The sequence below is a fragment of the Rhincodon typus genome, chromosome 2 (genome assembly GCF_021869965.1).
Source record: "Rhincodon typus isolate 14 chromosome 2, sRhiTyp1.1, whole genome shotgun sequence".
NCBI lineage: Eukaryota > Metazoa > Chordata > Chondrichthyes > Orectolobiformes > Rhincodontidae > Rhincodon > Rhincodon typus.
This window is the reverse complement of record NC_063333.1, coordinates 137,703,646-137,718,967: the sequence shown is the minus strand read 5'-3', so window position 1 is coordinate 137,718,967 and position 15,322 is coordinate 137,703,646. Positions and strand designations below refer to the sequence as shown.

At 37.7% G+C, this 15,322-nt stretch overlaps 1 protein-coding gene across 6 annotated transcripts in view; it reads left to right on the top strand.

Annotated features, from left to right (window-relative positions):
- Window positions 1-14,430, top strand: part of topbp1 (DNA topoisomerase II binding protein 1) — a 53,075-nt gene extending 38,645 nt beyond the window's left edge. For 4 of the 6 annotated variants that reach the window (XM_048610234.1, XM_020510473.2, XM_048610242.1 and 1 more), the window contains exons 20-27: window positions 776-962; window positions 1,635-1,864; window positions 3,110-3,243; window positions 4,476-4,587; window positions 6,617-6,780; window positions 9,987-10,127; window positions 12,265-12,357; window positions 14,188-14,430. In XM_048610234.1, the coding sequence (XP_048466191.1) occupies window positions 776-962; window positions 1,635-1,864; window positions 3,110-3,243; window positions 4,476-4,587; window positions 6,617-6,780; window positions 9,987-10,127; window positions 12,265-12,357; window positions 14,188-14,367 (1,241 nt within the window). In that variant the 3' untranslated portion in view covers window positions 14,368-14,430. Of the gene's footprint in view, window positions 1-775; window positions 963-1,634; window positions 1,865-3,109; window positions 3,244-4,475; window positions 4,588-6,616; window positions 6,782-9,986; window positions 10,128-11,849; window positions 12,024-12,264; window positions 12,358-14,187 lie in introns of those variants that run through there. The other 2 variants (XM_020510471.2, XM_048610266.1) reach the window with 2 other exon arrangements.
- The last annotated feature ends 892 nt before the right edge of the window (window positions 14,431-15,322 follow it).

The following is a 15,322-nucleotide window of genomic DNA, read 5'->3' as shown; positions in this document are numbered from 1 at the left end:
CCATATATTCCTGGATGATTTGTGGCATTGATCATTAGTCTCAAGAAAATGGCACACCTTGCCATCAACCTACACATGTTTCATGAAGTGGTTGCATTTGTTCATTATTTATACAATTACAGTCACTAAATTAGGAATCATTTTTGATATTATTCTTTTTATGGAGAAGGTTTATTTTCTGCAATGCCAATCAGTCCCTACATCCCAGAAAGGGAACAGTGTAAACCTTGGAATTTCATTCTTACAAGAGCTGTTGGAGATTTTTTTTGAAATTTCATTTTTTAAAACAAGTCTTTCTTCCATTGCTTCTTGTTTCCTTTCTATAGACAGTCCTTGCGTGGTCTCACTTTGTTGTCAATGACATATTTCCCTCCCTCCCTTTTTGGTACCATTTTTTGACTTTAACTCATCGACTTTAATTCATGCTACTCCATTGGTTTGTATTTCTTTCTCAATCTGTAACATTAATTAGTTAAGGGAATAGACTGTTGATCCCATCATTCACCATGGCACCAGATGTCCTGTTATTAACCAGCATTTCTGACACCATGCAGGACAAATAAATATCATAAAAGTATGAGTTTTGGATCATAGGGTACAGCTGAGGACAGACATAAAACTTCTAAGTGGGGAAATGGGCTTAAAGGGCTTACGCTTTAACACATCTCTTATGTTATCCAGGATTTAGATCCTCATATTCTGATGTGCTTTTGAAAAAAAAAAGTCAGGAGTTCTTCAAATTTGTTTTGTCTTACATATTCAACCCTTGTTGCAGATTTGACGGAAACTTCGGAAATGAGAGAGAATTTCCAGCGTCAATTACAAGAAATAATTTCTGCTACAAGAGTGGAGAGGTCGGTTGGACACCGTGGAGCCATGTCAAGAGGATCACTGGAGTACTCTCCAGCATCAGCTGATAGCACAGTTCGTTCTGGACGTAGCAGAGCACTGGAATCCCTCAGGTGCCTTATGGGTATTTGTCTTTATGGCCATCATGTTTGTGTTGCAGTTATTTGAACTTTATGGATGAGCCTATTTAATTACTTTATCTTTTACATATGTGGAATATTTTATATCATTTTGCAAACTGTGTTGTGAAGTGGGATCTTGGTGCACCTTATCCCAGTGGTACATTTTGTCTAGCTGGTGCAAATTAATTTTCATCATCTGTTCTTTATCATATACATTTTTAAGTATGATTGAAACTTTTTTTAAAAATGATTGCCCTTGTTCAGTCAGTCTGTTTCCTTATGTTTCAACTCCGCTGAATTGTTAAAGTGTAATCTTCAATTTTTCAGCTATGTGTGTGCTAGGTGCATTATTAAAGCTGAGTATTCAGTATTTGCATTTCTTAAAAATGAGAGTCCTTTATGAAATATTATTAAGACTGAAGTGTTGTGTAGAATTTTTCTATGATTTCTGAAAAATTAATTTCAAAAATTTAGTAACATTTAAAAAATTGTAATAGTGAAATGGAAAGTGTTCTTAATTGGTTTGAAACTGAAATCCACAGGTCATTTTGAGTATTAGTAACTCATTTAATTATAGCCAAAAAGAAGTCAAGTTATAAAAGCATAAATAGTCTACATTGCTTTTGTACTTCCAAGTTAGTTTAATGAGGATTCTGTCTTTAGGCGCTCCCATTCAGCAGCTGCAGACATCAATACAGAGCCATCACAGAATGAGCAGATTATCTGGGATGATCCAACAGCTAGAGAAGAGAGAGCCAAACTGGCCAACAACATGCAGTGGCCAGGCAGCCCCTCTCAGTACTCTGAGCAATTTCAGAAAAATACAGAGCAAGTAGAGGAAAGAAATGCCAAACACAAAGACTCATTAACTGATTCAGAAATTGCTGCGATAGGTATGTTAAACTAATTCCATGTATACTTTGTTCGTTTTTGAGCTGCAGCACCTAACATCTTTTTCAAAAGACATGTTATTCTGGGAAGTTTAATGCTTCTTAAAATTCGTTTGAGTTATGCTCATGGTAATCAATAACTTTCATTTTCCTACTGGTGAAAATGCTAGTGAATAGAAAAGCTTTGGAGCTGTTGATTTTAAAAAACAGTTTTTACTTTAAGTGGGGAAAAGCAAACACTGCAGATGCTAGAAATCTGACATTTGTATGGAAAATACTGAAATTAGTGGTCAGGTGAGGCTGCATTTGTAGAGAAAGAAATTATCATCTGTATGATAGATTGGGAAAACAGCGGTGCAACAAGACATAGGTATTATTGTACACCAGTCGCTAAGAGTAAGCGTGGAGTGCAGCAGGTGGTGAAGAAGGCCAATGATATATTGGCCTTCATAGTGAGAAGATTCATGTATAGGAGCAAAGATGACTTGCTGCAGTTGTACAGGGCCTTGGTGAGACCACACCTCGTGTATTGTGCAGTTTTGGTCTCCTTATCTGAGGAAGGATGTTCTGGCAGTGGAAAGTGTGCACTCAAGATTTACCAATCTGATTCCTGGTTTGACAGGACTGATGTATGAAGAGGAATTGGATTGATTAGGACTGTGTTCACTGGACTTCAGAAGAATGAGGGGAATCTCATAGAAACTATAAAATTCTAACAGGACTAGACAGAGTAAGAAGGATGTTCTCGATGGCCAGGAAGTCCTAAACCAGGGATGATAATTTAAGTACCGGAGAGTGGTGAGGCTGTGGAACTGTTTGCCACAGAAAGCAATTGTAGCCGATATATTGAATGTTTTCAGGGAGGAGTTAGATATAGTGCTTAGGGTAAAAGATACAAAGAGTACGTGGAGAAAGGAGGAACAGGGTATTGAGTTAAATGATTAACTGTGATCATGTTGAATGACAGAGCCAGTTGGAAGGCCTGAATGGCCTACACATCCTATTTTCTACGTTTCTATGTGTCTGTTTCCTTACTATTTTGATTCTGTTTCTTTTAAAAATAATTAAAACACTGTCTCAGAATAAGGCCTTTGAGGAAGGGTTACCCACTTGCTTGGAATGTGTGCTTTGTTTTTGATATTACTAATATTATTCAACTTGTCCTTCATAGATTGATTGAGTGCAACGTGTGCATTAGCAATATATGCATGCAAAAAAGTTCTGCTATTAATTCTTCTTCTATGACAGAAATTCCTCAGTGTCTTCCTGTAACAAATGGTGACATTCCATTGAAGGATGATCGTCTCACCCCTACACCTCAGGCTCCCAGTATAGCATTTCCACTGACAAAACCACCTGTGGCACCACAGCCTAAAGAACAGGTTGGCAAACACTTTTTTTTAAATATTTTTATATGAACTAGCGAAGTGCATATTTGTGTTATGTTTAGATGAGGAAGAAAGTTATGGCAGAGTTTAAATAAGTAGAGGGAGAACCCAGGAGAATTGTGCTAAAGTTCATGTAACTCCTCTGGCAGCAAGACTGTTACTGCATCCCAATGTTTTTGAATCTAAGCCCAACTTTAAAAGTTTTTCATTTATCCTCGACATTGCTTGTTTAATGGTGTTATTACAAGCCCTTTCTTGTAGTATTTTGCAAGTTTGCCTTGTTTCCAGGCAGTATTCCTTGATTTTTTAAAAATTGCTTTTTTACGTTTTGTATGTTTGATCATTGTTCTTTTTAACATTGTATTGAGACAGATATTTTGACGTGTGTCAATGTAAAGTGATAAAGAAAATGATTTGAAGCTCCTCAAGTAGAGAAACACTCCAATATCATTGGAATTTATTTTCAGTTCTGTTAAATTGATTGATGTCTATCTTTTATTTGAACAGAACTGTCTAGCGTATCTAAAGTATTTTTAAAATTCATTCATGGGATATGGGCGTTGCTGGCTAGGCCAGCATTTTATTGCCCATCCCTAATTGCCCAGAGGGCAGTTAAGAATCAACTATACTGGGTGGGTCTGGAGTCACACATAAATCAGCCCGTGTAAGGTTGGCAGTTTCCTTCCCTAAAGGACATTAGTGAACCAGATAGATTTTTACGACAATCAACAATGGTTTCATGGTCATCATTAGGCTCTTAATTTCAGATATATTATTGAATTCAGATTCCACCATCTGTCATGGCAGGATTGGAACCTGGGTAGCCAGAATATTACCTGGGTCTCTGAATTAATAGTTGAGTGATAAATCACTAGGCCAAGTGTTTTGCATCGTATTTTTCATTTTCTTCCCATGCAGTTCCTGGGCCTTTTAAAATTATGTAACAGCTAATCTGCTTCAGAAAATCTGTGTGAGTGACTGAAGTTGACCAGTCTGTCCTTTGAATCGTATTTACAGATATTTGTATTTGTCTTCTGAAAATCTAAACAACTGTAGGGTCACCTGAGCTTAAAAGTAGAAGCAGAACCTTAGTCAGCCCTAAGCCATGAGACTTCTGATACCTTGGCTCAAAAATTTTTAAATCCCATGAACAATGAAGTCCATCTTACTGTATTTTTGTTTTAGTTATTGATAATAAATCTGGCAATGTTTTCTTATAATTCCAGGTTGCTGTTGGTGAGAGTGTTACTAAAGAAACACACATTCAGCGCCGGTTCCAGTTATCCTCCCTGAACCCTCAGGAGCGGATTGACTACTGCCACCTCATTGAGGAGTTAGGTGTGGTGTTTTTCTTGTAATTCGCGTTATTGTCTCCATTTTCAAAAGGTGTTGTTTTGCTTAATGCTACTTTACTATGTTTGATACATAGAATCACGAATTTTTACATCACAAAAGGAAACTATTTAATTTGCTGTGCCCATGACAGCTGCAGTAAGATTCAGTCCCCTACTCTTACCCTATAGCCTTGTAAATTTTTCCTTTTCGAGTGTATATCTGATTACTTTTGTTATGATCCCAGCTGATGTTAATTCTGGACAAGTCAGATCCCAGAATCAAATTGGGCTTGTAATATCTTGAACTTAACTGTGGAGGTCAGTTACTGAACAGATTTACAATAGACTGTCAATGTACCTTTAGCACAGAACAAAATATCTATTACAGAAATAAAACATAAACTATACTCAATTAAATAAAAGAAAATTCAGAAAGATTTCATAACAGATGTCAGAAAAGGATTCACATTTGTCATCCTTTTTACCCCAATAAGATCTTCACACCTCCAAAAACCCTTAACTCTTTGGGTAAATTGACGGTGGAGATAGACAGATTTTTAATTCTCTAATGTAATTAGTTAACCTAAGTCTCAGCATCCACCACAGTCTTGATAGCTGTGTTTCAGCAAAAAATCTTCATCCTGGTTGCTACCAAATTAGTTGCTATTGATACTGATTATCTTAAACCTCTGGTTACTAACAGCCCTGTTAATTTCTCCCTAGATGTTCTATCAAAACCCTTCACAGTCTCAAACATCTAATTCTCCTCTTAACCTTCTTTGCTGTAAAAAGATAAATTACAAATTCTGTAGTGTCTCTGTGATTGGAGTCCTTTATTTGTGATACCATTCTTTTAAATGCACCCTGTACCCTTTCAATGATTTATAAATAAGTACCACATTTCATTATTTATCACAGCAACTAGCTAGGTACTAAACCATAGCTGCAGGATTCCAGCTTCTGTGCTGAATTAACTGATCACAGGAGAGGAACCACGTGGCTACATTTGTCCTGCCATTTGTGTCAGTGTCCCAAGTTAGAAAGTGCTTGTAAGCATCAGGTGCAATGTCTTCCAAGATCAAGTGGTCTACTAACACTCATCATCACAGTAGGAGGAATAACCACATTAGAGAAGTACTCCTAAACTTCCAGTATGTCGGCATTAGTCATTAACTTTATAATGCTCATAATAACGCAAAGAGAAATGAATCATAGGGAAAGAAGTACTTTTGGTAGCAGGGAAATAGCAAAACATAGTGCTTTGAGATAATTGAGTATTTTAAAAGAAAAACTGCTAAATGTGTACACAGTTTTGTGTGTAGGCACTTCTGATAGATTTGTGGCTGTACAATCTCTGATCAAACAGGGTCCAAAAATGATTCTGATCAAAGATTAACATAGGTTTGATCAGAAATCAGAAATAAATGTACTGCCAGAATTTAGCTGAAAAATCAGCATTTCTTAGATTCTCAAAGACCAGATTGATTTAAATCATTCAGAGATAGTAGGAACTGCAGATGCTGGAGAATCTGAGATAACAAGGTGTAGAGCTGGATGAACACAGCAGACCAAGCAGCATCAGAGGAGCAGGAAGGCTGACTCTAGGCCTGAAACGTAAGCCTTCCTGCTCCTCTGATGCTGCTTGGCCTGCTGTGTTCATCCAGCTGTACACCTGATTTAAATCATTTATTTGTTCAGATTCCAGCCTGAAATAATACTTGTGTAAAATAGATTGAATAATTGTCTCAGAGTGAAACTATTCTGCGATTGGTCGCTGGCATTAACGTGGAGTTGAGTATAGATCAAACAAATGAGTATTTCAGCAAGACATCAGTGTAAAGAAATTTTCATAACAAGCTTTATAAAAGATCAGACTGGTAAATCTTTGTTATTGGAAATTAAATCCAGTCAAAATATTTGTGCTGTAACCGGAATCTTGTTTTTAATTATATAATCATTTGTAGTAAGTATATCTTCAAAATCAGTAATTTGACTATTTGTTGAGTAAATGTGGAATTTGTTGCTCTTTTTAGGTGCAGTAGTACTAGATAGACAATGCTTTGACCCTTCTTGCACACACATCATTGTTGGGCAACCATTACGTAATGAAAAATACTTGGCTTCTATGGCAGCTGGGAAATGGGTTCTTCATCGGTCGTATCTTGAGGCATGCAGAGCTGCTGCCAAATTTATCCAGGTTATGTATTTCCAGCAGACTCTCTCAATGATAGCAATGCATTAAAAATGCTTCTTTCCCATTTGGATATTAATCATCATTTATGAATACATATGTAAAATTAGCCTAATTTATGTAGGAGACTGATGTCCCCGTAAGATACATTTTTGTTTCTAAAATTAGAGATTGAAACCTCTTTACCATGTTCTTTGTTTCTGTGCAGTGTTTTACTTTATGGACAGTCTTAGTTGTCTATGTTGTCAGCTTTGGAGGTCAGTTGGCTGGATAGCTGGCTTGCGATGCAGTGGCACCACCAGTATGACTTCAATTCCCACACTAGCTGAGATCATCTTGAAGGCCCCATCTTTTCAAACTGACTCCTCGCCTGAAACATGGTGACCTTCAGGTTAAACGCTCTCTAACGAGAGAGCAGCCTATGGGTCTACGGCAACTTTCACTTTTGTTGTTGTCAACTTAAGTATAATGATTGTGTTAAGTCTATTTGATGATTGTCATTTATTTTGAGAGAAAATTCTCTCAGACTAAAAAAGCAACAGCTTTAAATTCTGCTTCTTAGTTCCTTCCTGTTTTGAGATTGTATATGCAGAATGCTCACCTTGGACCTAAGAAGCAAACTTTTACAGAGGAATGTTGTTTTATTCTTTTGAATATTTTCTAGTTTGGTTATTTTCAATTTTGTTCAGCTGTATGTGTGAAATGGCTATTATCCAGGATTCTGGCTTCCTCTGCCTTTCTAATTATCTTCTTCTGCTACTTTCTTGCCCTTTGCCCACTTATCTCACCCTGAATCTTCACGATAGCCCTACCTGCTATTCCCGTCTCTGAATTTCTCTGACTAACCCCAGCACTCCTGTTCCTCTTAGACTGACCCCACTGTACTACTTTGCCCCAGCCTAAGTACCCTCATAATCTCTGTCAAAGTACTTTACTGGTTTTGTCCTTCCAGCAAATGTTGTTCAAGCTCCATCTAATTTCCCAGTCTAAAGAGGCATTTCTAAAGGGCCCAATAGAATGCAATACAGAAGTGGAAGGGAAGTTTGTTTTTTATTTCCTTTTCTGTGAAGAGTAGAGAAGGAGTGTATATCCAAGCTCCACAGATTGCTGGCGGCTGGGCTCAGCTCCTCTGTATCTCCTCCATGTATGGAGCTTGTGTTACATTCTGATCCCATTAGAAATGTTCAGTCTCTGTTCCCTTGTTCCTCACAAATGGAGACAATCTTTCACAGTGAATAGTTGTAATGCTGTGACACATACATAAAATTACCTAAAACTCCACAGCAGTCAAAATAGAGACAGAAATATTCAGGTGCTGTACAGCACATAATGCAAGCTTCCAGATGATGTCATCAAAATGCAGTGAAAAGGAGGGACCATTGCTGGAACCCTAGCTTTCACTTACCATACTGCTGCTGCTCCTGATTCTGCACAAAGTCCTTACTTTCTTCAAAACAGCTATTACCATTTGCCACACGCCTACTTTAAATCCCTTCATTCTTTCTGCTTGGTTCCTCAGCACAAATTTTCTTGCCCTCTTCAAAATATCGGGATATTTTGTTTTGTCATCGGTTACTCGTCTGACACCTTGCAATCTCATTTCAATTCAGACCAATGCAGAGACACTGCTCTGCTCAATGTCATGAATGATGTTATGCAAATGTGACTATGATTTGTTGTCCTTTCTCATCCTTCTTTAACTCTTTGCCTTTGATACAATTGATCATGTATTCTGTCTCCTATTAACCTCTCTCTGGCAGTCCATCATACTTGTCTTGATGATTAGTTTGATATCTTTTAATGGTTTCCATTCCAAAGCAACATTGACCTGATCAGTGTTCCCATGGTTCTAGCAATGATCCCTCCTTTTCATTGCACTTTAGTGAAGTTATCTGGAGGCTTACATTATATCCAGTATGGCAACTAAATCTTTCGATCTCTCTTTTGATTGCTGTAACATTTTAAGTGGTTTTACATGTAGTTTAAGTATTTCAGTGTTACTTGGTTATAGTTGGCAGCATAGTTTAGTTTCACAGTAGTAATGAAACAATGGTATGCATGGTGTTAACATTAGTGCTATAGAATTGTTACATGGGTAAAATTAGAATTGGATTTTATTGTCTGTCATGAATACAGTGAAAATTGTATAAAGCTGGTATTCTCCAGTGCTATTTTGGTTACAAGACCAGAATTTTAAACGAGCAGAAATAAAAGAAAGCCAAAAGGTAAGAAAAACATCCAGATCTTAAAGTCTAAGACTTATTTCCATAAGGGTGTTTGGAACCATCGATGCAGGCACCTGGGCCTAGCCGAGACCTGAAGTCTCAGTCGGCCTGTGAGTCTCACCTCTGATTGCTGGGAGGAGCTGTGTCAGCTGCCTCTGACCGCTAGGAAGCTGCCGCCATTCCACGCATGGCCCACTCTCGTTGCCATGCCGAAGCAGCCGATTAACCTGTCACTAAAGGCTTTAAAGAAAAATGAGAAAAGAAAAAGAGCAAAAATAAAAAGAAAGAAAACAGATGGGAGTGGACAAGCCCCCAGTTCAGGAGCCTGCATGCAGCCCTGCTACTCCACCACTATCTTGGCCAAGTACTTAAGCTTGATATTTCAGTGATGCATCCACACATACACAACTTTCACTGTAAGCAATATTCAGAACTACTTATTTTCTTTTGGCGTAAGATATTAGTTTCCATTTTATGACAAAGCAAGGGTTGCAGCTTTTATAGTTTACGTGCTAGCTTCTTCATTAATCCCAAAAAAGGATTTGGAACAAAAAAGCCAGCATGAACAAATCAATAAACTTTACCAAGACAGTTTGAAAAGAGTCCACTTGCATGGGTATGTACAGTTAAAGCAGATTCACACTCTGATTTAAAGATAAAGTCACCATAGCCCTACTGGCTGCACTCTCATTAAAGAGATGACAGCTGGTGGTGGTTTATCCCGAGGTCACCATGCCTCAGGCAAGAGCTGAGGTTGAGAGGAGAATCCTTCATGGTGACCTTAGCTGGTGCAGGATTTGAATCCACGTTGTTGACATCACTCTGCATCACAAACCAGCAATTCAGCTAACTTACCAGTACTACAATTTTATTGTTATTTAAAACCTTACTTCTTATTGTGATCAATAAGTACAATATACATATGATGGCGTGAACTTCAACAGAAAAATCTGTCCTATGCATGCTCATTATTCCTTTCATTTTCAGGAGGAAAATTATGAATGGGGCAGCAGTTTCATCCTGGATGTGTTGCCTGGAATTAGTGTCCAACAGAAGAAACTTGCAGTGGCAGCCATGAGATGGAGGAAAAACCTGGAGATGCTAAGACAAAAAGATCCAACTGCTGAGGTACTGACATGGTGAACCATGCTCAAGATTGCACAAATCGTGTAGATTTGTGTGGTGCAAAAACAGAAATTGCTGGAAAAACTCCGGTCTGAAGAAGGGTCACTAGACTCAAAACGTTAACTCTGCTTTCTGTCCACAAATGTTGCCAGACCTGGTCAGTTTTTCCAGCAATTACTGTTTTTGTTTCGGAGTTCCAGCATCCGCAGTTCTTTTGTTATTTTTTTCAGATTTGTGTAGTTCCTTGATTGGACTTACTGGATCACTTGGGTGCACTGAACACCAGAATATTTAGGGGTCTCTTACTTAAAAAGAGACCAATTGGATATTATGAAGTCAGGTGGACAGTTACAACAGTTGCATTGACCAATATTGGTATTATATGATGTCACTCTGGGTTTAGGATTTTAGTGTTTCTGCATGTCTTGGCAAGACAGTTGTTGAAATTTCCCTTCTTGACAAACACCAACTCTAAACGACTCTTAGGAGATGAAAAGTACTAACAAAGTTGTAAATGATTTTGGAGGAGTTGAGTGTAGCATCACATGACATCCAAGAAATGGCCTTTTGAAACCGAGCACATTGCATGTGTACAACATCAGAAGATAAAGAATAAATGTGCAACTTTTTAAAGTGTAAGCAAATTAGGTAAAATTTTGTGTGCACCAACATGCAAGAAACAGCGATAAGATAAATGATCGTTTAGTCTGTTTTTGTGCTGTTGTTTGAGGCATATTTATAGAATCCCTACAGTGTGGAAGCAAGCCATTCAGGCCATCAAGTCCACACTGACCCTCTGAAGAGCGTCCCACCCAGACCCACCCCACTACCCTATTCCTGTAACCCTGCATTTCCCATGGCTAATCTACGCAGCCTGCACATCCCTGGACACTTTGGGCAATTTAGCATGGCCAATGAAATGTGGATTCTGATTGGGAGAGGTGTTGCCATGGAGAATGCACCATTAATGCTGATCGGTAGTCAACTGTCCTTAAATTTTAAATGAGGCGGGGTTCACATCTTGTGCAGTATAAATTTTGGTTTACCCCTTGAATTGGTATCCTTGCATATTGTCCTGATTAGTACAAGATGAAGAAGCTTCAGCAAAACTTATTTGTAGAAAATGCTGCTTTTAACAGTTTTGTAAATGAGGCTATGATTCGCATCCTATTCTATGCCTGTTGATCTGCCAAGCCTGGACATTTATATGTAAAATAAATTCTTTTGAAATATTTTGAAAATCAGACTATACTTTACCTTTTAAAAATAAGCCACATAGCTCTGAATTTGTAATGTGGGTTTTGGTGCTAGAACTCCTGGTTTTTGAATAGTGTCATGGGATTTTTAATGTCCATGCTAACCACTGGAATCAGCATAGAGCTTCAGTGTAACATTTCATGAGAAAAGCAGTAATCTTCTAATACAGCGTTAGAATGCTGGTATTGATTCAGAACATGATCGAAATCGCATATTTGGGCTTCTGACTCAAGCAAGGGTGATACTAACTGAGCCAATCTCAGTTGATGGTGTTTGTTAGGAGTTCTAATAATCTTCTACAATCCATCTCCATCTCCTGATGATAGGACTTGGCACCTACGCATTAGCAGTCAGTTTGAAAATTGCATCTTTTCTGGATGTAAAATTATAAATTGTACCAAGGAATTATTTTAACTTTTCCGTAACAATTTTGTAAACAGTGATTCTTAAACGTCCTCTTTCCTGAAGGCACAGAACTTGGTCTGCCATATGAGGAGATTCTACTCTCCCAAAAGAGGAATCTGAAAAGAAACACCTTATACTTCAGGTCTTAGTGATATCGCATAATATTTAAAGTGACAAACTGCCTACAGCTCAAAGACTTAAAGAAGGGGAATTCAGGTAGCACCATGTAAAACATATTACACGATGTAGTGTCACCCTAAAAGTCAATATGTTTTTTGTGTCTATGAGGCAATGTGTAGAAATGGCGATGCATGTCATCATATTTATTATTAAAAAGTACTTCCAAGCTATCTATGTTAACCTTTTGAAGCAATAATCACTTCAGATAACAAGAACTGCTCCACCTTTTTCTAATTAAGGGAAAGAAGTTCAGAATGTACATGATGTTTGGGTAAACTAATATCTCCTGTTTCTGCAGATTGGTGCATTTACTGGTTGGAAAGTTATTTTAAACTTTGACCATGCCAAGGAGGCAGGTTTCAGGCGCCTTCTTCTTTCAGGTGGAGCCAAGGTTAGTTAGTCTTGTAATGATTCTGATTGCTTCCAAATGTTGTCTTCAGCCTGTATGCATAATTCATTCACATTTTTAAGAGGCTTGCATCTGAAGTGTTGAACTTTTCATAAATGCTTTGTTCAAAACATCACACCAGTATTCTAGATTATCTGAAATAATGACTTAGCGGTTACACACAATATATCTATTTGATTGAATATGATCAAATTTACTCAGGTAGTACAAGATTGTAGAATTAACAACCAGCACCAAACTAAGTAATCGAATGGGTATCCTTTATAACTGGTTTCAGGAAAAGCAACTTGCTCAAAAGACATTTAGTTTAATGTTGTTCTAGAAACGTGTTGTTTTTCAAGCCACTGAGCTTTTCGATGTTAAATCCTAGGACAATACATCTGAAAAATCAAAATATTTCTCAAAGAAATCATTTAACTTGACCATTAAATATTTTAGCTTCCGTGCAGTATGACTACCTGTGGGTTTTCCTGCTGACATCTCCTGAGTTCTGCACAAGTTCCGTCTTTTGCACCTCTACTGTTGTAACGTCTGTCAAAATCTCACTCCGAGCAAAATCTCACACTGCACTTTCAAAACAAATAAACAAGTTTAATTTTGTGTATCTTGGTTAAGGGGAAATTTTAACTTCCTCTGCCTGGCAGAAACTGGATCCAGCAGAAGTCAAACACCAAGCAGTACATTTGCTGCCCATTTTTCACCGCACAGCTATTTTTAACACTTGCCTGAAGTACCAGCCTTACAAGTTGCCGTTATCATTCATATTACTTAGCAATTAAAATACTTAATATGCTAAGCATAAGACTTATATTTTTAATTCATTTATGGTGTGTGGGTGTCACTGGCTGGGCAGCATTTACCTAGGAGATAAAAGAGTATCAGGGGTATGCAGGAATGTAGATTTGACCTTAAAATCAGATCAACCATGATCTTATTGAATGGCAGAGCAGGTTCAAGGAGCCAAAAGGCCTACTCTTGTAGTTCATATTTACTCTTGAGAAGGTGGTGGTGAGCTGCCTTCTTGAACTGCTGATGTCCATTTGCAGTAGGTAGACTAACAATGCTATGAATTCCAGGATTTTGACCCAGTGATATAATTTCAAGTCAGGGTGGTGTGTGATTTGGAGGGGAACTTGCAAGTGGTAATGTTCCCATGTGTTTACTGCCCTTGTATATGATAGAGGTCGTGGGTTTGAAAGATTCTGCTGAAGGAGTCTTGGTGAATTTCTGTAATGCATCCTGTATATGTTACTTACTGCTGCTGAGCTTTGATAGAGGAGGGAGTGAATGTTTGTGGATTGGTGCCAATCAAGCAGGTTATTTGCATTGATAGTGTCAAGCTTCTTGTGTTAAGCTGAACCCACTCAAGCGAGTGAAGAGGGTTTCATCATACTCCTGACTTGTGCCTTGTAGATGTAGATGTAGACAGGTTTTGGGGAGTCGGGAGGTGAGTTACACACTGCAGGCTTCCCAATTTCTGATCTACTGTTGTAGCTACAGTATTTAAATGGCAAGTCCAGTTAAGTTTCTGGTCAATGGTAACTGATGGTACCTTTGTGGAACCAGGAGGATCTCAGGAGATTTTAGGAGGCTGTTACCTTTGGCTCCTTCCACCTGTGAAGCCAGTTGTCTCTCCACATCCCCTGTGCTATGATGGAGTAACATGTCCTCTTGCCCTATGATGGAGTGAATCAGTGACCATAAGTTTCATTTAAAGCATACACCAAGTTATTTAAACCTTGTATAGAATAATTTTGAGTTTAATATAATCTTGTGTTCATGACTGATATCGTAACCTTTCTCAAACTTCAGGTACTTTCCAATCATTTGTTACATGAATACAAAGAAGCTACTCATTTGTTTGCTGACTTCAGTAAACTAAAACCAGAGGATCCAAGAGTGAATTTGGCTGAGGCTCTTGAACATAATGTGATGTGCCTCAAACCAGAATATATTGCAGACTATCTCATACAGGTTTGTCCCCCGTTTTAAATCTTCTTAAAAATTCTGTGGAGTTATCTTGCTTAGGTTCTTATTTAGAGAGCGCACACTTAATGGGTTCAATGTATGACTTGCTACAAGGGATTATATGCCTTGTGGCCTTTTGCATTATTAACTTGTTGTAATGAAAAATCAGATTTTGCATATATGTTCATGCAAAATAGATGCATAAAACAATTAGGACAACCTGGGATCCAAGGGTGCATAATGATTTGGGCAGATAGACCCTTTGTTAAAACTTCATCTTACTCCCAAATCTTGAATCTATCTTTGCTGTTTACAGATTCTGACAGATCAATTGTCTATTTTCTAAGATTTCTATTTTTAATGTACAACTTAGAGCACTCCATTTTTTTAAATAGTTGTTTTGTGTTACAAGAGAAAGGTTTCATTTGCTTTTTCTTCCAATCAATTTTAATTTGATATTGAAGATATTATTTTATGATTTTTGTTTTTGGAGTTTTCCAATTTTAAACCCACAGATAATTCATTCAGTAATACCGTAACTCAAATGTATCTTGGAGGCGGGTTATACAGGAGTGGCCTTTATGACACAGTTAGCGGAAGTGGACTGATGTCTTTCCTGTCTCATTCTTCCACTGACTAAGAAACTCTGAATTTAAAGTGTATGTGATACTGCTCATTGTACATATTATCTACAGTATATGGCTCTGTATGAAAAACAAGTTAATCAGGTTTCTTAAATTAATAAATAAAGAATTAGTTTATTACAGAACAAAAACTTACTTGAGCAAAGATGGAGTATTGTTAACAAAGGTTTTAAATGTACAAATATACCGAATTTGAATTCTCAGCAGAATTAACGAGATGTTAATAAGAATAATATACAAACTAGTCAAACACCCCACAGATCACATTAAATAACAGCTGGAGCCAGAAAAGATCACTTGGATTTTTCAGCAACATCCTAGCTGTTAGTGACACT